We start from the raw sequence: 21399 nt of genomic DNA, 5'->3' as shown, positions 1-21399 counted from the left end.
TCCTTTCTGAATTTGTAAAAACATTCTAAATACTGGTGGTATTTAGAGCTGGGCATTCAGAGACATAGTGCAACATGGTTGTGCAGGTCAGTGCTTTTTTTTTTTTTTTTTTAAGTCAGACTTTAAAAGCGCTCAGTGGCATTTATTTAGATGAGACAGAAAAAGGTCTCTTGAAAATAAAAGCATGTGATGTGTAAAGTTTTTTAAAACAGTTCTACCAAGGCCAGTGTTATTACTGAACTAACAGTTCTATTACAGTGAGTTTAATGTCATTTCTTGGAACACACACATATTTATTGTTTATCGTTATTGTTTAAATCAAACCAAAAAGGGCTTTAAATATTCAGAATGCCATGTTACAGTTTCAATAGGGTGAAACAGCTCCTAACATGCAGTTTCTGCTATGGACACTGGTGTTGCACGTACCTCATATAGAAAATAATAGCAGCAGCCAGGGTGATGAGTCACTCATTGTCAATTTCTTATGTAAACATATTAACTCTATAAGAAAACAACCCTATAGTCTGTCTGTTTGCATTTAGGATTAATTCTATGGAACAATACATTCACAAACCTGAAACCTGCCCTGTTGGGTTCAGCAGCCATAAAACAAATCCCACAGTGCTTAACAAGAGCATCAGCACAGCTGAGCTGCACAGCTGTGTCAACTTTCCCTGTGTAGATTGTAAAATGTGTTCATCTCGGTCAGCTTGACTTCAGCTGATTGGACTGGACACAGCTTAACACTGGGCTGTTCAGCACTGCTCAGTCATCTTTGGAATGCAGAGAGCACATTCTTTCCACACAGAGCACTGGGTAAAAAAACGCGTGCACAGGACACTGAACCCCTATCTCACTAAACAGCAGCATTGATTTTTGAGAAAGTCGGAGATGGGAGGGTAGTGGAGAGAGGAGCGATGAACAGGGATCATATAGCAGAATATGCAAGTGTACACTTTCTACTGTTAAACTTTATACCCTCCCAACAGAGTCTGTGTAGCTGTTATGGATTTTTTATAAGAAATCTGAGCCAGAGCAACAAGGCAGAGTGAAATAATACCATAAAATCAAATACTAATGTATTTAGGAGCTAAATTACAGTGGCACACTTTAAATTAGCATTTAAACTAAAAATATTTCACATTATTTTATACATTACCATATTTAAGTCCTGGGATTTACTGAAAGGTTCCAGGTTTACTGGAAGACAGCACATTTACATGCAAAATCTCAATAATAAACAGGTGCTCATAATTTCATAAAAAAAAAAAAAAAAAGTGTCAATGCAACCCAAACCCACAGCATTCCAATTTGAATCCCATAGCAGCCCGGAGGCATCGCTGACATACAGCTAGATGAGAGCTGACATCACTTATCTTCAAATGAAAGTGTCTGAAGCCTGAGTGAAAGCAGTGAGTATATGCAGGTATGTGTTCCAATATGAGTCTAAGTCTTCAATACCATTTACAGCATTTTAACTTGATACCTAATACTAGTATATTTTTTATATACACTACGCATACAACTGGCCAAGGGCCCATCTTCTGGCCAGTCAAATTATAGTAGCTTTCCCCCCAGCTTTTGGTTTCAGTTTGTCCACATTTCTGAATGGTGTTTTAGTCTCACACATCTACACCTATAGCCAGTTCAGAGCAGCCTGTGCTATAATTTCAATTTCAGGTTAAATGACTCATGAAGGAATAATGTCCTAACAGCACATGTCATGGCTCTAACTCTCCAGTATTTTTATATTAACAATGGCTCACATGACTATGTGTAATGTGAAAGCAGTTCTTTTATAATGTTCTACTATACAGTTTCATTATGTTTAAAGATGCCCCATAATGACCAAGAGAGATGTGATTTCAGGTTTAATTAAATAATTTGTTTTGTATGTTTCTAAGTTATTTTCTAGGTTTACCCATGTGCCACAATCTATGCCATCATATTAAGCATCAACACTAGTGCAACAAAAATGCTAATGGCGCAGAGATGCCCCCACTTTTCTAATCTGATGAAATCAGACAGTGCTCACACTCCTCTCTTATACACCACACCCAACAAACTCACCTAAACCTTCCTATCATCCTGTTTCTGTTACCCCATACTGAACTCTAACACATCAATTACCCCCTCCCCTACAAACCCTCACTGGGCTTCACACCCCTCGATTTAACCCTTCCCCTCACCTCATTCTGCAGCACTCTAGACCAGAATATAAACAGCGTCTTAATTCAAGACATGGCATGGATCCAACTCGGTGTATGTGGAGCCCATTGAAGTGATTGTACTGTCCATAACCCACCCTGTAGAGAGGTGAGATCAGTTAATCTATTATATATGTTTAAACTAGCCAGATGCTTTAAGTGAGACCATTTTGTCCGAAGCTTGATTAATCTTAAATTTGAACGGAATAATAATCTAACCGACTCATTACTTTACATCACACAACAACTGAACCAAATAAGCTTTTATCGCCTACTTTAAAAATGTCAAAACATCAGAATTTACTCCAGCCAATAAATGGAACTACACTAACAAACAAAACTGACTATTAGTCAAAACCTTTGGTATTCCTAGAAACCCTTGAATGAACACCGCAATTAATTCCAATTATCAGCTTCAAAACCTCTCGAATGAGTTGGTCAGAGAATCTGTGTGTGGTTGGGTGTGTGGGCTGGTTGTTGTTTCTGCAGCAATGCAACACTGAGAGACAGGGAGAGCGAGTTGAACAGAGCATCTCTGTCTTCTGTTTTAATCAGCAGATTAGATGGTAGTCACTCCTCGCTGGATGTGCTTGTTGCACATGTTGATTAGTCATTAATTGGCAGCTTTTATTATCTGAGAGCAGCAGCGTAAAGTGGAGCTATAAGAGAGGGCCTGATGTCATGCCGGGGGAGGCTGAATAGCTCCAGTCTATGAGAGAAAGGCCTTTTGGAATTGTGGACAGTGCCTAATTGGATGAGGATTTCATTGGACTGCTTGGAAGAACTGGTCTTATGCAATGACATCGCTGAATGGATGGGGCTTGGGAGCAATGGTGCTTGTGCAGAAGCTGTCCACAATGGTGACCCCCAGAAGAATACGTTCTTCTCTTTCAACCCTTTTTATCAAAATTTCTAGCAGCACAGAGCTTCTTTCAACTTATGACTGTGGTAAAATACACAGAATTATCACATTAGATCTACTTTTATTTAAGAACACAACCCTACTCAAACCATGGCATCACCACCCTCAACAAAGGGATAAATTCTAATCCAAGCCAAACAAATCTAACTTTGTAAGTAAAACAATTAACTTGAACCAGAAAAGGGTTGAAGCGCTTTGTGACCACTTGAAGGGAAAGGCGCACAGGATTTATTGTATGTACTCACTCCTAAGAATGCTAACAAACTTGGCTGGCTGAAAAAAAAAATCATATTAACAAGGAATTAACATAAGTCCTATTCCTAAATACACCACTTAAAATCCAAATCGCTTCTAAGTCTGGGAATAATACTAGAAAACCAGAGGGCAGAAAATGCAATCATGTACAACAAAATATGGGCAATCAATGAGATGACAATCAGGTTTAAAACTGGGAGGTGCTGCTTTGTTCCACTAAGATGTCAAATGATGTCAAGTGATCTTGACAACACAGGTTTGTACACTGTTTAAAACAAATTAAAGGAACACTTCCTAATCAGAGTATAGCATCAAGTTAATTCAACTTCTGGGACACTGATCTAGTCAGTTAAGTACCACAGGGTGTTGGTAATCACTTTCAGCTGTTTTGGTGTTAATTAAATCAACAGCAGGTGAACTAGAAGGTGACAATGAGATGAACCCCTACACAGGAAATGATTTTACAGGTGGAGGCCACGGACATTTTCTTCCCATCTTCATCTTTTCTGTTTTTTTCACTGGTTTTGCATTTGGTTAGGGTCCAACTCCTCCAGGATTTCACATCAGTACATGCCATTTTTCAGAAGGTTTGCTTCATCTCCCACCACAGTCTCAAGAGCAAGGAAGAGATTCCAGGAGACAGGAGACAGGTTACTCGGGTACCTGCTCCTTTTTGCAAGGAGGAACAGGATGAGCACTGTCAGAGCCCTACAGTATGACCTCTAACACTGGTGTGAATGTCTCTTACCAAATAATCAGAAACAGTCTTCATGAGAGTAGTCTGAGGGCCCGACGTCTTCTAGTGGGTCCTGTGCTCACTGCCAAGCACCAACTGGCATTTACTATAGAACACTAGAATTGTCAGGTCCGCCATTGGCGCCCTGTGCTATCCACAGACGAGAGCAGGTTCACCCTGAACACATGTCACAGGCATAAAGATCTGGAGAATCCATGGAGAACGTTATGCTGTAACATCATTTAGCAGAAGCAGTTTGGTGGTGGGTCAGTGATGGCCTGGGGAGGCATATCCACGGAGGGACCCACAGACCTCTACAGGCTAGACAATGACACCCTGACTGCTTTTAGGGATCGGGATGAAATCCTTGGACCCATTGTTTGGAATGGTTAAAACAGAAGAAATTTAAGATTTCTGAAGGTCAGAGACAAAGTGCTGACCTTAATTCAATAGATATGCTGTGGAAGAACTTGAAGCAAGTCGTTTATGCAAATAAGCACACTAGCATCCCTAAGTTGAAGCTGAACTGGTTTGAGTCTCTCCATGTGCAGGGCTTCAGAAATATTTATGTGAACATATCTTATTGTTGCAGAATAGAGTCACATACTTTTGCCACACTCCAATATAAAGATTAGATAATTCTCCACAGTAAATATATAAATATGTTTCAGTGTCTGAGTTCTTTAATTGGGTTTCATTTGACCATTTTTAGGAGGAAATTGTAAATGGTTCCCAAATTTTCAAGCTATGTACATAAGGTCAAAAGTTCTATATTCAGAGCTTGAGAGGGAAACATAAGTTAGCACAGTGTTATCCTTCTAGAAAAGAACACCCGTATTTTAAGTTCTTTTTTTTTTTTTTATCACTGGTAAATATTTCTGGAAAAAAAGCCCTTTTTGTTTTTAATCACACGGTACATCTCCCAAAGTCAACTAGGCATGTTTTGTTTTGATTCTGCATTACAGATTTTGAGACAAAGATCAACTGAGAGAGACAGAGATAAAATCAGTTAAACTAGGAGAAAGGCCAGCTAAAGACAGAGACAGTTAAGGTGGGCCGACATTGCGCTAAACAGATGTATAAACAGACAAAATAAACTGAAGGATGGCAGACACAGAGCTAAAACAAAATGAGCACAGGGGAATCAGGAACGTCTACTTGTCTGACACATTGCTGTGCATTCACACCACCTCACATGTACACACCGGAGCCCATGGACCCTCAGGTGTTTAGTTACCAACAGAATAAAGGCAACATTCTTGTCTCTCACATGGGTTTGGTTTCAGTCACATTTGGACCAATACCAGACAGTGAGAAACTCAACTGTGGTGGTTTGACAGGCAAGCATTACATCACAAGTGGAAAGTGGTAAGATTTGGGTTTGTACAGGTCCATATTTATAATATAGAGGAGAAGGGGGAAGAATAATACCACAAGCTTTACCCCTGGCAAGGGTTTAGGCTCTTAGAAATGACTTCCCACAAAAAAGAACATGATTACTCAGCAGCTACAGTTGAGATACCAAGTACATAAAACATCAACAATAATTGGTCACATTAGCCTTAACATCTGTTGACTTGTGGTTCAAGTACCAATTCAACCAACATAAATGCAAAGGATTGAGGAATGCTTTAAGCTCAAGTATGTGGACACTGAACAAACATATAGAGTATGTACAGTATGTAGAAAATAATGACAGATTGTGCAGTTTAGTCCAAACTTAACCTTTAGCCAGAAAACAAACATGAGTACCTAACATCACTGGATTGTTGTTGACCACTGAGCATTTGGGTACAGAGGGCAAAGTGTCCGTTGACTGACACGAAGTATGCTGTGGTCCCGTTAATGGACTCATGACATCAGGGAGGGGGTATTAACAGTGTATAAGCCTAAACTGACCAGAGCTCAATCAGTGCTGGCTGATGCAAGACCCAATGGAATGCTGCCTAAAGCAGGACCACAAGCTCTTACACCATCAATACCAGCCAATAGGCTATATCTGTCACTTTGAGCTTTCTTTGACCAGCTGAAACTAAATGCACACAAGCCAAGGAGAAAGCTCAATTTTATGTGTATATATGCATGGAGGCAAGTGCTGAAGCTGAAACTGAGACTGAGGTTTCGGTTATGCTTCAAAGCTTTTCTAAGCATGCAGTATATCAATAAAAACAATGGAGTATGAGAGAACAACAACAATAACAGAACCAAATGATATTAGATTCTATAAGGAGTCTCTTGAAAGGCGAAAAGCACAAGTCTGACTCTCCTTCAGAGAGTTGAGTATAGCTTATTGTAAGTATAATTATGTGCAATATGAGCAGTCAGCAGCCTTTTGGCAGCCTTCAGCCTTGCAGAGTTCATGCCCCGTCATGCCTGTGCTTACTGAGCATTGACTTGAAATAGCAGGACTGGTGCTGAGGGGGTGAAAGAAACCACAGCTCAAACAGTTGCCATGTGCACAGAGATGTAACCACAACATAATTAAAAGAAAAAAAAAAAAAAAAAAAAGAAGCCAGGAAAAGAGAAGTCCTCTTTGAGTTTGAATGGAACAGAGTAAAAAATTAATAAATAATAAATGTTTGTGCACAGCACCGACCGCCTTATCAAACTTCGTATTCATTCGCACTTAAGAGGTTAACAAGCAAAGAACCATGCATGTATGAGGCAACTATATGCTCTAGGGTGCGTTCCCTAACTCGAGTGGAGCATCGGTTGTGTACTTCCCTTCAGGAACTACAGGAAGGTTGCTGACAAAAACTACCTAACAGTATTATTTCATGCTCGCAACTTGGGATTTATCCTGCAAACCTGAAACCACAGACGTCCCGCCTATGAAAACACAAGATCAGTAGCTCTGTCCGTGCAGCTGACAAACCCAACACTAGGTGTACGCTACATTTCTTAACCCTCCAGAGACACGCTCATCTCAAGATTTCAACAAGAGTTCCCATTGGAAATACGCACTTGGTGGAATTCATTACCTGCAAACGTATCCATGCGCATTAGTCCAGCTTTTCAGCCTGACACCACATTTCGCAGTGAGTGCCCTAATCTGCATTCACAACACACATGCCAATGTCGATAGTTCCCAGAATCATAAATTTTGGTGGTTATGCAAGTTTCTGCAGAGACCACATGCAGCCAATAAAGAAATTGATTTGGATAAGTGCCCAAATGACAGGACAAATTAGACTGTGAAGTCTATGAAAAGTTACTCTGCTGAGCCATTTGCACATAATGTTAAATCAGTGATCAGGCTCCCTCTCACTCACTCCCCCCCATCCTCTGTCTCTTTGTGTTACCTGTATTAAACAGGTTTTTGTATTGTAGAGTGAAAATGTTGCAGTATCTATAAGTTGCAGCATGTGCTTTAAAATAAATGTCACAAAGAAACAACAGAGGAGCCGTGGGTTTGCAGTCACTGTGGTTATTTAGAACGCTCGAGGATGATTGAGAGGAGTTTGAAAAGAGGCTACATCGATGATCCCAATGTGTCGACTCACAACACTCCCAGAGGGCAACACATTACCGTAGCTGTTAGAGTGCTTCACTACTGGAGACCTGCTGAACAAGTGCACACTTCACAGGGTCAGCTCAGGGATTAAAAAGCTTCTTGGTCTTACTGTGTCCGGCTGATGCGGCTCCAGAACTTCAACTCTATCCTGCTCCTCACTTCACCGGGTTCCCTCTGGAACCCACCCAGGGACCCCCTGGGAGTCCCCGGAGCCCACTTCCAGGGACCACTGCAGTGGGGCTACATGAGTAGGCCTGGGAAAACGCCTCTGCGCACCCCCCCCCCACCCTCCCTCCCCAACCCCCAAAGCAAACGCTGCCAAAAGGACAAGGAGGCGATAAAAGGCGAGACTGGAGAAACTCTCACAGAACTGAGTTGGGGGTGCGGGGGGCGCAGTACGGGTGGGAGTCCTGCAAGATAGAAAGTCAACGGAAGGCGACTGGAGACTGTCGTTACGCAACTGTAAACACACACACACACACACACACACACACACACACACACACACACACACACACACACACACACAGACCTCACGGGTCCGTGGAGGAACCGAGCTGAAACACGCCGCGGCGCAGCACGACGAGCGGACCCGGCTACACGGTTCAGTGGGGGGGGGGGCGCTACGTTGTCACAGAGGAAGGTACGCGCACGGTGCACGTGTGTTCCCACCCGCAGCACAACGCGTGTCATCGCAGCGTTAAACTTTTGGGTACACGCGCACTCCGGACACTTTTCTTAACACCCCCCTCCTCCACACACACACACACACACACACTCGTCACCCGGTACCGTGCACTCACCTTCCGGCCGGATCGCACGGGCTGAGGCTACAGCGCGGAGAGTCAGGGAGGAAGACACCCGGGCGGCGCTGGATCAGGCCAGGCTCTCATTCCCGGACTGGACGCACACACAGACATATGCGAGGAGAGGAGGAGGAGGAGGAGGAGGAGGAGGAGGAGGAGGAGGGCACAGCGGCTGCACAGGCTGCAGACAGCTCATCTCGAGCGGCCGGAGAGGACGCACACACTCACACGCACGCATATCCTCACGCACGCAAACAGGCCCGCCCCCTTTAGACGAGAACACGCCCACAAATGAGCGGTGATTAATGCGGCGTTCAGGTCCCGTGGGAAGAAGGGCGTGTTCGGAGGATTCCTCTTTTTTTATTTTTTTTTTTTACTTTTTTTATTTTTTATTTTTTTTTAAAAGCTGCCTCCCCAGCATTTAGACTTGAGTGTGCGCTCTAAGGTTATACAACAAAGACAGTGTGTAAATCAACAACATTTTAAACAGGTTACACGTTTAAGCTGTTGTCTATTAAACATCTTTATTAAGGTCAAAGTGATTTCTCACAGCAGCACCCTTCAAAAGTCCTTAAAATATCAACTTTATTGAGCTTCGTTTCCAATATCCAGAGCTTTTTCTAATTTTCCCTAGTGTCTGGTATAGATCCACTTTCACACTGCTGTTTATTAAGGATCATGCTAATTAAGATCATTCAAACAACTGCTGAACTTTAAGCAGAGTTCTGTGCTGGGACTGATGCATTCAACCACACTTTCCTCGGTGGATAGTTTAAATTTAACTTTGGGGACATGAAGTATGTTGCTGTTTTTGTGTGAATCATTGTGAACGGCATGACACAGCTCACCACGTTAGTAGAAAACAATTTTCTTTGGATCCAAACACAACAAGCAAAGACAACGTTTCTTTTCTGCCTCTTAAAACTGTCAGAAAAGTGCATCTAACATCAAAGTTTCCATAGGCATCTCAAATTATTATATGTCTTTGATGGCTGTGGGACATGTTTGTTGATTTATATGTCAATGTTACAGATTAGTCCCTAAAAATACCCGTCACAAATAAAATGTTCACGATGTGGTCACGGTGATCACATGACAAGAATATCTTTACGGTACACTGCAAACTCAAGAACAAAAGCTCACTTTTAATTAAAAGCCCTGTTCTGACAGGCAAAATCAGAAATACAAACAGCAGTAGCTGTGAGGTATGTATATTGCACAACTGGGGGTCGGATCTCATTGCAACAGAATTACCTTCCAGTCACTGTTGTTATTTTATCCCTCTGAGCCTTCTTAGTGCATTGCATAAGATCTTCTGATGTTTATATGGCTGAGAGCAACATCAAGAGGTATACCCTGGGTTGTTGTATTACCGCAATTTAGATGTCAACTAGTTTAAAACATATACATATTCAGAAAAGATTAAGAGAACGTGACACGCACCAAAGGCAACGACTGGAACTGAACTCTGCAGCACTGTGTATAATAAAGCTCTGCCTCAGACTTCATTGACACCAGGGATAACCCAGCATTCACTTCATTTTTCATAATGCCTGTGATGTTTCAGACATGGATTATGTTAAGTGATGGGAACGCACCATGGTAGTCTGGTGTGGAAAAAGGTCATCAGTCCTGAGCTATGTGTGTATGAGTCTGGATCAGAACAACAGAAGGCTCACACTGTGAACCCCGTGTGTAAACACACACTCAGGGGAAGACATTGTGCAGCCGTTGCATCACACACACATACTTGAGACACAACAACACATCATGTCACTCATATGCAGGGTGCCACCATGCAACAAAGCCTTTTTTTTTTGCGAGACTTGCACTGAGACATAAACTAAACCACATTATGCCGATTTCACCTCATCAGACATTCGGCATCACACAGGTCCTTTGTTCAAAGTGATTGATCAGATACATGGTAGACTACCCAACATTAGAACACAAAGTCAACATACACCCCTGCTGACAGTCGCTGTCACTGTGTCCATCACTCATAAGTCGGCCAGTCAAGAGTAACAAAGCTATGTAATATAAGCCAAGGCAGTGGGTGAATGGCTTTCATTAGCGTGTGTCTCACAGAAGAAGAATATGTTTTCAGTAAAAGCTGCCACAGAGGAAACTCAGTACTTTTATATAATTCTTTTTTCGTTTTTTTGTGAAATAAAAGAAAATATCCCACAAAATGCTACCATCGTACCGATCAATCTGTCCTCGGGCTCTTGAGGACAATCGATACAAAGTGGCTAACGTGGTCTGAATTACATTATTACAGGATCTACATTTTGGTAGTTCGCATGATGATTGGCATGGTGACATGTAACATCCCTTTCCTGTCTGAGGCATACGTTTGAAACTGTGGACACATTCACCCAGCCATACACACCCTTCAGAGATTTGTAAAGCATATTACTCTCTGTAGAGTGAGCGTAACAAATGAGTCTGTGGCCCCTGCAGGAATTTACAGCTTTCGCTGGCCAACACAGCCAAGAGGCTTTATTCTACTGCTAGAATTTATTTAACATCACTTTGTCCTCAACAGTAAAATCCCTGTAAAGAACACCATAAAAATCCAGATATGCATATTAATCTTTCTAAATGTGCAGTTCGCTAGTTCACTATCTAGATACACTTGTCCTAGCCGATGACATGATTATGATGTAAAAATACACAGTGTTTTTCCATGTGATTTGGTAGCTAATGTGGATATTTGCATCATCAGCTTCTGGGGGGAAGCTAAAGGGACACACTGACCAGTGTTTCAGGAATCAGGAATGCAGGTTAGATTCAAGTTCTGTGAGAATCATTCTGTGCAACCGCACAGAGATGAGTCAGGGCCACGAGCTGCTACCCGGAATAGTAGCTCATCTGTGGTGTGGCAGACAGAGTGGTTACAATATATTTCTTAAGTACAGCAGGATGACCACAGTCTACAGGCAACCACAGTGCTGGGAAATGCACCGGAACATCAGAGTGATGCTTTCCAGGGCAGGGTTATCAACTGCTATTTTAGATACAGCAGGTATAATATTATAAAAGAAAGACAACCAAACAACAAAAAATGCTAGCTGTTTACTTTTGATTACAAAATTATTTATTGAATCAAAAATTAGGTAGACAAAAGTAAATGTGCAAGTTCCCAAAAATGTGCACTTAAAACTTAAGCAATAAGCTTTAGCTTATAAAACTGTCATGCTATCGGCAGATTAGCTTTCTATAAAAGATTGGAATCAAATCTATCACTGCAATGATGTTTCTTTAGATTACAAATATACAATTCAACAAAGTGCAGTAGGCTGTAAGAACAGGCTAGTATACAGGTGAAACAATTGAGCGACAAAAAAAAAAAAACAAAAAAAGAAAAGAAAAGCTATAAGGTTCTCACCTAACGTACAACTGTGAAATATTTGTTGATTTCTGCAATTGAAATGCCAAGAAAAGCAAAGTTTCCACTGAAAAAGTGAGATATCAAACCAAAGAAAGCCAACAGCAGCACAAAAGGACGTGAAAAGCTAAAATGGGAGCATGATGAGGCACTAGTCAGTAATCACAATCATTCTCCTTCACTAAGTCAAAAACTGTAGAAGTTGGCATCATGGACCAGATCTGTGTAAAATATAATCAAGGATTTATCCACCGTTTTCTCAAGTGGGCTTAAGAATTCAATAATCATAACTTGTTAAATCAATGTTAAGTAGTCCCTACAATGAATTTTTACAGCAAACATCATATACATAACACTGACTGAGCAACTGTATAAGGCATCCAAAATATGATAAAACAAATAAAAGTCAACAAAAACAACCAAAAATCTGAAAGAAGCATAAATCATTTAAATAAACTATTATTGGCACACATTTTGTACTTTGTTCTAGTTAAATCTAGAGAATTAATGTACAGATGGCAAGATGTGTGAAGAAACATCAATGTGTTACACAAATGGACACAAACTTAATTTCCGGCAAGCTACTGTTAGAAGCTCAGAGCTGTGATACGATGGGTGGAATAAACTGCAAAACTTTCACCTAAGATACCTTCATTACAGTTGTTTGGCTATTAACATAGAGACATTCTCCCTGCAAGACATAAATGTTTATTCCCCTTTCATAAAGAGAGTTTCAGTGTTTTAATATTCAGCAAGGGAAAATAACAATTTCCATTCATTACTATTCCTGCATTAGTATAAGCATAAGGCCCAAAATATGTGACCCATTGCACTATCAAGCACAATGGTAAACAACCAAAAAAAAATTACATTAAATCATTGTGGTGATGTTGGCTCCCCTTCTTATTGCTGAGGAAGTGTTGAGGAGGTTGCTTGGATAGTTCCCAGTCTGCCATTCACATGCACTGTCTTTGTCGGCACAGCGACCTAGTTAAAAGAGACACAACATGTCGTGTTTGTATTTCTCCACTCCAGTAATGACGGCAATAATAGGTCATGGCGTACTAAGGAGACAACATCAGGTTGTGTGGTTATGTGGATACAGCTTTATACAAAAATATGTTATTAGTTATTGCTGTACCTGATCAGATCTGAGAGAGATGCTGTTTATGATTATCAGATTTTTTTCCAAACACTATTCCTAGCGCCATCTTTTCTACCTGCCCAATTAAAATCGGCAACTTTACACAGCTGATGGCCTTAAACTGCCTTTCTAATCAGTAAAATCAGTATAATCGAATGTAATTCATATCCACAGTATTTACTGTGAGATTAATCTTTGTATATGTTACAATCAGTTGTTGATTCCTATCTTACCATCTAGTAGATATTATTCAGTCCAGTGGGATGTTTGTGGCATGTGTTAGTTTTTACCTTCATTCATTCTGTGTTTTCATTAAGCAGCTAGAATTAAAAAAAGCAACAGTACTACTGCAAAGTAGATGAATCATTTTATCTACACTTCTGAAAGAACCTTCAAACTTTCAGTCTGTGGTATTCTGTAATTAGATGCTGCATTCATCTGTATTTGTACCTTTTTTAGTCTTTCAGCAGCAGATCCAGAGCGAATGGCCTCCAGCATAGCCTCCCTGGCCAAGGCAGGGTTCATGGGGGTGTTAGCACTCGGCTGCACCACAGTGTTAGGCTTACCCTTGGGCAAAACAGGGGGAGGAGGTGGAGGTTCAACCATGGGTGCTGGTGGCAGGGGTGGTGGTGGTGGTGGGATAATGACAGTAGAAGAATTAGAAGTTATAGATGGAGAGGTGGAAGAGGAAGGGAGGTGCGCACTTCTATCCTCTTCGGAAGCTGCCTTCTTGAATTTCTCAAGCTCAGCAGCAGCCTCAGATTTGGTCTGTAGTACACAAAGGAGTGAGACAATGATAACTGGAGACATATAAACATTAGCAGGAGGCCAGCTGCTCTCACAAATGTCCATTTGAACTCCCACATATGGCCTAAAACACAAGTGCATCAACTGCTGACACACCCACAGATCCTCTATACTTATTCTTTTGTGTTATAGTCTTTCTTCATTTTGTTACACTACACACTTTTTTGTATTGTCTTATTTATTTCTTTTGCACGTGGTAATTTGTTTTTTTCTTTCACTTTTTTGAGAACACTTCAGAGCCTGATTTAGTCATGCAGCATTCCAAAGATTCCAGTCCTGGTAAGGAACCTCCAGAATAGAACCGCAGATGTTTCAGCTAAAGCAGCACGTTTTATTCCCCTTTCATTCCACATGGGTCTTTACATGACAGCAAACCACAGCTCACAGTCTGCACAGAGGGATGGAAATAGACTCCCATGCTTGCGTAACTTCTTTACAGAAGTATGCATTAGCATTCACTTCACATACCTTATATGCTACGTAATTGCAATATGAACATGCGTTTGTTCTTTTCCAAGTAAAACAATACTAAAAAAGTACACAGTAATGCAGTGGCCCTGTCAAGTTTTACTAAATGACAGTGACAATGCTAATATGTTGATATTAGCAGGAATGATGTTTATATTCACTATCTTCATTGTAGTGGACTAGCAATGTTTTTTTCTTTCTTTTGGTTTATTTTGTGATCAGGATTGCCATGGTGGAGGGTGGTCTGCACATAGATTTGGTACAGGTTTTTACTCCAGATGTCCCTCCTGACACACTCTTGGACCGTGCTGGGGACTTGCACTCAGAGAGCACTGGCTTTTGCAACCTCAGTGGTTAAGGTTTTGTGGACATTTTGGGGATTTTGTGTTTTGTCCAGGCACTCTTCAAAAAACAGACAGGAGGAGTCAGGTTGTCAACCACAAACACTAATATTTGCTAAATAAGACTCAAACCAAATACAGAGGATGATGATGGGAATTTCATTTGTTTTTCAGGAATTTCATAGTTATCATTTGATAATAGCACAAGAGGAAAAGTCAGGTAGGCACTAAAGTTACAATTTATTTTGGGGGAATCTTCAGCCCATCCAATAGCTGTTAGGACATATCATACTTATTAACATTCATCTTCTGGGGACCATAAGAGTCTATTTAATATTCTTATTATTATTTGAGATATTGCCAACTTGTGCACATTGGTGGAGCCTCACAGCTAGCTTTGTGTATAAAAGTACTTCAAAGGAGGTCAAAGTGGGTAAAATACTTGGAATGGGGCTAGAGTTAAACTCTATATAACCTTATATTGACAGACACAGTGATAATAAATAGCTAAATGAGCATTTTACCTTCTTCAGCCTCTCGGTGTTGCTCTGGGCTCTAATGGCAGCCAGGAGAGCAGACCGCTCATTCTGCTCCTCAACATATGATGTTTGCTTCATGCTACTGGGGCCAGACGTGGATACCTAATAATGAAATAACAACATATATATCAAAATCCCTGTTTGTGCTGCTGGCTACACTATCCATTGATGTACCATGTTTATCTTGATCTTACCTTTTTAAGCCTGTCCTTGCCCCTGCCTGTCTGGATTGCCTCCATCAGGCTGCTGTGCAGAGACGTTTCTTTCGCCATTGGTCCACAGATCACTGGTCTGAATTTTTTAACTGGTCCAAACACTGTCACTGGCACTGATTCAGGTGTCACGTTAGTGTTAGACACTGTGACAGGATGTAGTGGTTTCACATCAGGTTTTAGATGGGCGGGTGGCTGGTTCATGTCCTTTTTGTCCTAAAGATAAGATGAAAACAACTAAGTATAAAGTTAGATTAGAGTAACCGTTTTGCTGTAAAATTCCTTACTAGTTACTAGAGGAATCTGTACCCATAACATGGCTCATTTCTAGTCCAGGTTTTACTTACACTTGTCTGGCCTTGGTGTATGGTCTTTGGGGTTGTGGGTAGTTTGGCAGATGACTGTAGAAGACTGCTTTGTGCAGGGGTGGGGCTACTGGGTCCAATCTGTTTAATATTATCTCTCTCATTATTGGCAGTCACATTTTTTTGGATGGGACCACTAGTCTGCATGTTCTTGGCTGTTTCTTGTTCCAGCACATCAGAGGTTTCTTTGGTGGATCCAACACAACTTCCAAATCCGTCCAGTATCACTTCTCCAGAATCCCTCTGGCTATCTGACACATACTCTGAGTAGCTCACAGACCTCTTAGGGCTAGGTGGGTTAGATTTAGAATCATCATCAGTCTGCTTATTGACTGACAAAGATGACTGGGAAGATTTCAGAGGAGTCACTTCCATGGACTGACCCGATCTCTGGAAGCTGACAGTATGTGTTTTCACAGAGGCAGAGGAGTCAGGGATTTTAGGAATGGAGTTGAGTTTAACTGGTGTCCTTGGGGTGCATTTAGTGATGGCAGATGCCACATATTGGCTTGAAGTTCGCCTGGATGGTTTGAGGAAGAATAAGTCTCTTTTGGAGTCTGGGCAGAGTGGAGGAGGAGGAACAGGTTTATTACTTGGCGGCTGGAAGTTTTTGGTCACTGATAACTTGTTCTCGACCTCGGCCTCCTCCTCCTTTGCAACTTGTATGTCTTTCACTGGTTCTTTAGTTTCTTCTTTAAGCATTTCTTTTTTCTCTGTTTTTTTGTTGTCAGTGTTACTGTTCTTGAATGTAGTTTCCAAGATTGCAGTGGGAGTACTTTTCAGGCCATCCATGTTCTCCTTAACGCTGTCAATCACACCCTTGCTGCAGGCTACATTATTTTCTCGTCTCTCGTTTGAGTTCCAAAAAGCCTTGGCTTTTCCAAGAACAGACTCCTCCTTACAATTAATACCCGACTTTAATGAACCATCAGCTTTGTTCCTAGAAATACCCACTTTCACCATGTTTCCTTGATCATCAATCTTGATGGCACCTGCAGTTAAAGCACCAGCTGGACCTCCTGTAGAAGCATGCGTGACAGAGGGTTTGGGAGGGACCACAGTGAATGTTTTCATACCGAAGCGTGATGTGACGTGTGTGATTTTACCATAAGAAGTAGAGTTGGAGCTGGAATTATTTTGAAAAACTCTATGCATCTCTTCACCTCTTTCTATAGACACTGATCTCTGAGTGGTTGGTGGAAGGTCAGGTTGTTTCTTCTCTTGAAAATACTGAGTGTTACTTTTCATTAGATCACGTCTGAGTTCACTGTTCTCACTCTCTTTGTGCATGTCAACATTAGAGTTCACTGCTGATATTGTTCTTTGTTTATCCTCTTTCCTTCTGGTATCAGTGACACTCATCACTTTAATTTTTGTCTGTATAATTTTTTCTTCCTTTTTATCATGCATTGCCTTGTTTTCCATCAACTTCCTATGCTGCTCAGGGTGAGCCAGCTGCTGAGTGTCTTCACTACATCTTTCAGTACTGTCAGAAGTTGTACAAGCATTATTATTTTTGTTCTGAGACTCCATACTGGCTTGGTGACAAAAGCCTACGCCTGTGATGGAAAGAGGTAAAAAAATAATTAATGTAGAAATAATAAGGGGTAATTGAATTTTAACTGGCATTAGACTTTCATTTTTGATTCCACCAATCTATAAAACAAGATAAGTCAACTCTATTAGATGTCAACAAAAACAGCAAAAGCCTAACATTGTGCTTGTATTCTACCTTTGCTGCCAAATGACTCAGTCCCAGTAATTGACTTTGCCTCATTTTCTGCAATGTCTTGTTTATAGTCCTCCAGTACGTCATCGATGGCTGTGACTGGCACATCATTGTCGACTACAGACACTGGCACCTCATTACTGTCTGTGGACATTGTATAGGGAGTCTTCTTTGCAGAAACAATTTCTATGTGGTCTGGAAAATTAAACAGATTAAAGCAATTTTTATTTATTTAGTCACCTCTCAGTATTGCACAGCTGCTTTGTGTGGAGTACAGCAATGTTGCCATAAACTTTGAAAATGAAAAACTTTACATTAAACTACTGAGTTACTATAGATATATACCAAATACACAACACAGTCTCATAAGACACACCCACCTAGAGCTAAAGTGGTATTATAAAAAATTATAAAAAGTCATTTACTGAACTAAAAATCATTCCCACATTAAATGCTGCCTCACCTGGAAGGCCTGTTTTAATATCTGCCAAAGTCTCATGGAGCTGGGATTTGACGTGGTGATCTTCATAGCTGACTTTTTTGCTTGACTTATCCTGTGAGATGATGTCATTGTTCCTTTAGGGAATACATAAATAAATATGTGAAGGACACAACTGCACATATGCACAAGTAAAAAGGCAAACAGATTCCCATGACATCTGGACATGCAAAAAACAGATCAGAGCACAGAGGAAGCTACTATTCCTATGACTCCATGATTTTTAATAGCTTAACCGAACTGCTATGGATCACTTACTGGGCTATGAAAACTATGTAACCACTCAAATATCTAATCTTTTTGTGTGTACTTCAAACTCAACTGTTTAGGATCTTCTAACAAGTGCATGAATGAATATACTTTTGTTTTAATTTCTTACACTCAAAGTTATCCAGCCCACATTGGCAACAAGACACTGGTCACATCACTTTCAGAGGTAAGGGAAAATAAAATACTGTAAATCCAAAAAACACAATGCAAGACACATACATATATAATTCAGACATAAAATCATTTAAACACACCATGCTCTCATACAGCTATGCGGAGCAACTAACAAAAACTAAGCTATGCCAAAAGTTCTGATTCATGAATGGCTTCATCCAAATCACGCATGATTCTCTTCTTATTCTTCTCTGGAACTGAATTGTTCTGAAACCATCCAGCTTTAAGGCCAAAGGCAGGGTACCAAATCTCAACTGAGCACTCAGGTAAGGTTAAAGTTATGTCGCTTAGGATGTTAGGCTCACTTGATAATCCAGTATGTTCTCAGTTTTGGTTTATTTAGTATTTCTTCTGACCATTTGCCTTGACATTTTCTGAATAACAAAGAGTTCAAATAAGTTACACTGAAGAGCAACTTATTTCTAAAAAGATAATGTAAACCACACTTTGAGAATAATTCTGAGGGTATAGACCACACTTGGTTATGCAGGCATGACTAGGCCACTCCAAAATTTTTATTTTAGGTTTTTGAGCTATTCAGAGCTCAACTCTTATGCTTGGGATCACTGTCTTACTGCATAGCTCAGTTATACTCGAGCTTCAACTAACAGACCGGTGACCTGGTGCTCTCCTTCAGAATTCTCTGGTAGGGAGAGGTATTTATGTTTCACTCAATTAAAGCAAGTTGCTCTGGCCCTGAAGCATCAAACCATCACCACAACCTTAATTGACACTTCCAAGTGTATGGGGTTTCCTTTGTGGAATACTGTGTTTGATTCCCTTTTGATGTGACAGGATCTCCTGATAACCTTTTGATTCATCAGGGCATAGAACATTTTTTTTCAAAAAGGTCACTTAGGTGTGTTGTGGCAAAATTCAAATAAACCTTAATGTTTTTCAGTTTAGGCAGTACTTTCCATTTCTACCCAGTGTCTTTAACTGTTACTGGATACCTGGTTGGTATTACATCACCTTTATGCTTCTGATTTAAAAGTTGTAGTTTATGTTTACTTAAATTGTCTTTTACTACATAGGGGAAATCAGGAAGGGGTCAAATACCTTTTCAAAATACTATATTTGATGCTGGTACCCTTCCCATTACTGCCTTAGAAATGGTGGAAAAGGTGAAATGTAGTTCAGTAGTAGGGAAAAAAAACAGGCGTGTTAGTTAAATATTTTTTGCTTGTACAGAGTTGAATTTTATTTTTATTGGAGCCTGTTGGCTTTGAAACATATAGCTGCAAAGATAGTATTACCACAGCAGAAACTTCCTTCACTGTCTTCATGGGTTCAGCAGAGCATTCTCATGAGTTAGTGGTGCATTAGTCATAACAAATTGCAACAAGAAGGCCAAACCAAATAGAATTTGTGAGACTTGGGCTGGTCCGCTTTTCCTCAACCATTCTCAGAAAACAGGGCTATAGTGCTTTCCTGGAATACTGAGGAGCCAGCAGCATCAGGCCAGACCCTGAATTCATAAAGTTTCTTTGAGTGAGAGCATCGATCCAGAATCCCTAGTCTGGGCACATTACCATACACATTTCACAACAACTTAAAATGCGAAGTGGGACAGCATTCATTTTCCACAAAGACCTTTGAATAAGAGCCGGGAACCATAACTATGTAAGCCTAACACTGACAGTTGAGGGTGTAAGCTTTGGCTACAAGTCAAGTATAACAAATGGTGGGAGCTGCTATTGGCTATTACTGTTACTGCACAGGTAAAAACCTGACTTCTACAGCTGGCTGAAAAAGTGATGGTTCACTCTTCAAGTAAAATAAAGGTGTGAATCTCTCTGTCAAAGGCATGAACTTAACTGATGACTGAATTGATTTGATTTAATGTAGGTTTTAGTTATCAGTGGCTTAGGCTTGTTTTAACTGACAGAAAGGTGAATGGCCCATACAATATCTTAGCTGCCAGAAAAATGGGATTTAATAATGACAGGTCAAAGCGATGGGAAAGATTTGATGTAGAAAACAGGTAATAGATGGGAGAGAGATAAAGAAACAGGGAAGCAGGATACCAAATGAAAGAGTAAAATTGATACTGTGAGCAATTCATTCAATTCAATTCTCTTGGGGTCAATTTAGATGGCTTTGTGTGCCTCACCATCTTCAGTAAGGTTTTCCTCATCAAAATGTGGCCTTCTCTATACCTGTATCTTGATTCCCAGGTGGCAGAACCCTCATCACTGTCACTGGAGTTGCACCGTATTGGTCGCAGCAGTCTCTCTCCTCTGCCTCCACTACTTCCATCCAAAGACAAACTCCCTTCTGGAGATGTGGGCTGTGTGTCAGATGGAGAGCTGACAACACCGGAGTCCTCACCCTCTGCCATGCCATCAAATGCAGCATAACCTTGGTCAGGCAGGCTGCTGCCACTGCTGCTGGAGCTGCCCAGTGACAGAGTCTCTTCCTCAGGCATTTCAGTTTCTGGTTGCTGACCAATGGTTTTGGAGCTCTGCATGGAGTGGAGCCAGGCTGGTAGAAGATAGAGGGAGATCTTAGCATCAGTGTTGGTTTTTATCATTACCTATAATTTGTCAAAATTAGAACTCATATCAACATCAACAACACAAAAAAGCAAAGAATGCAGAGTGATGCACAATAGGAAAAAACAGAAGAAGCATTTATGTTAGTTTCAACATTCATTCTGACACCGCAAACCAAAAAACACAAATATACAAACACAAGCCGAGAGCACAACTACTTGTGGCTCTTAGAACTGCTTTAATGATGTGTGGGTGGATGTTCTGTAAACAAACCCTTTTAATTCGATTTTTACAGTACTGTTTTAGGTTGTAGTGAAAGACAGTATTGTTTCATGCCACCTCATCTCTTTAGTACAGTCATGCTCTGGTCAGTCCTTTGGGTTTTGGAGAATTTATTTAGTCTGTCACTAATCTCACTGAAGTCTAGGTCAAAAGAATAAAAATCAATGCACCATTTGTTTCAGCAAATATGCATAGCACTGGGAACTCAAAAGGAGATTCTGTAAAACGAGTAACCTCATTAGT

At 40.7% G+C, this 21399-nt stretch overlaps 2 protein-coding genes across 9 annotated transcripts in view; both read right to left on the bottom strand.

The window, feature by feature from the left end:
• The window catches only part of LOC113169628 (growth factor receptor-bound protein 10-like), a 52799-nt gene extending 44185 nt beyond the window's left edge, over positions 1-8614 (bottom strand). For 2 of the 3 annotated variants that reach the window (XM_026371195.1, XM_026371196.1), the window contains exon 1: positions 8438-8613. The gene's annotated coding sequence lies outside the window, so the exon portion shown is untranslated. Of the gene's footprint in view, positions 1-8437 lie in introns of all 3 variants that reach the window. The other variant, XM_026371197.1, reaches the window with a different exon arrangement.
• A 2950-nt stretch (positions 8615-11564) lies between these two features.
• The window catches only part of cobl (cordon-bleu WH2 repeat protein), a 47826-nt gene continuing 37991 nt past the window's right edge, over positions 11565-21399 (bottom strand). For 5 of the 6 annotated variants that reach the window (XM_026371344.1, XM_026371349.1, XM_026371347.1 and 2 more), the window contains 8 exons: positions 20539-20863; positions 17900-18012; positions 17440-17631; positions 15690-17266; positions 15325-15558; positions 15116-15232; positions 13426-13743; positions 11565-12818 (listed from right to left, as the gene is read on the bottom strand). In XM_026371344.1, coding sequence (XP_026227129.1) covers positions 12735-12818; positions 13426-13743; positions 15116-15232; positions 15325-15558; positions 15690-17266; positions 17440-17631; positions 17900-18012; positions 20539-20863 — 2960 coding nt within the window. In that variant the 3' untranslated portion in view covers positions 11565-12734. The remainder of the gene's footprint in view (positions 12819-13425; positions 13744-15115; positions 15233-15324; positions 15559-15689; positions 17267-17439; positions 17632-17899; positions 18013-20538; positions 20864-21399) is intronic. The other variant, XM_026371348.1, reaches the window with a different exon arrangement.

The sequence above is a fragment of the Anabas testudineus genome, chromosome 16, assembly GCF_900324465.2.
Source record: "Anabas testudineus chromosome 16, fAnaTes1.2, whole genome shotgun sequence".
Taxonomy (NCBI): domain Eukaryota; kingdom Metazoa; phylum Chordata; class Actinopteri; order Anabantiformes; family Anabantidae; genus Anabas; species Anabas testudineus.
Note: the sequence above shows the minus strand (reverse complement) of the source record. Positions and strands in the feature narration are given on the sequence as shown.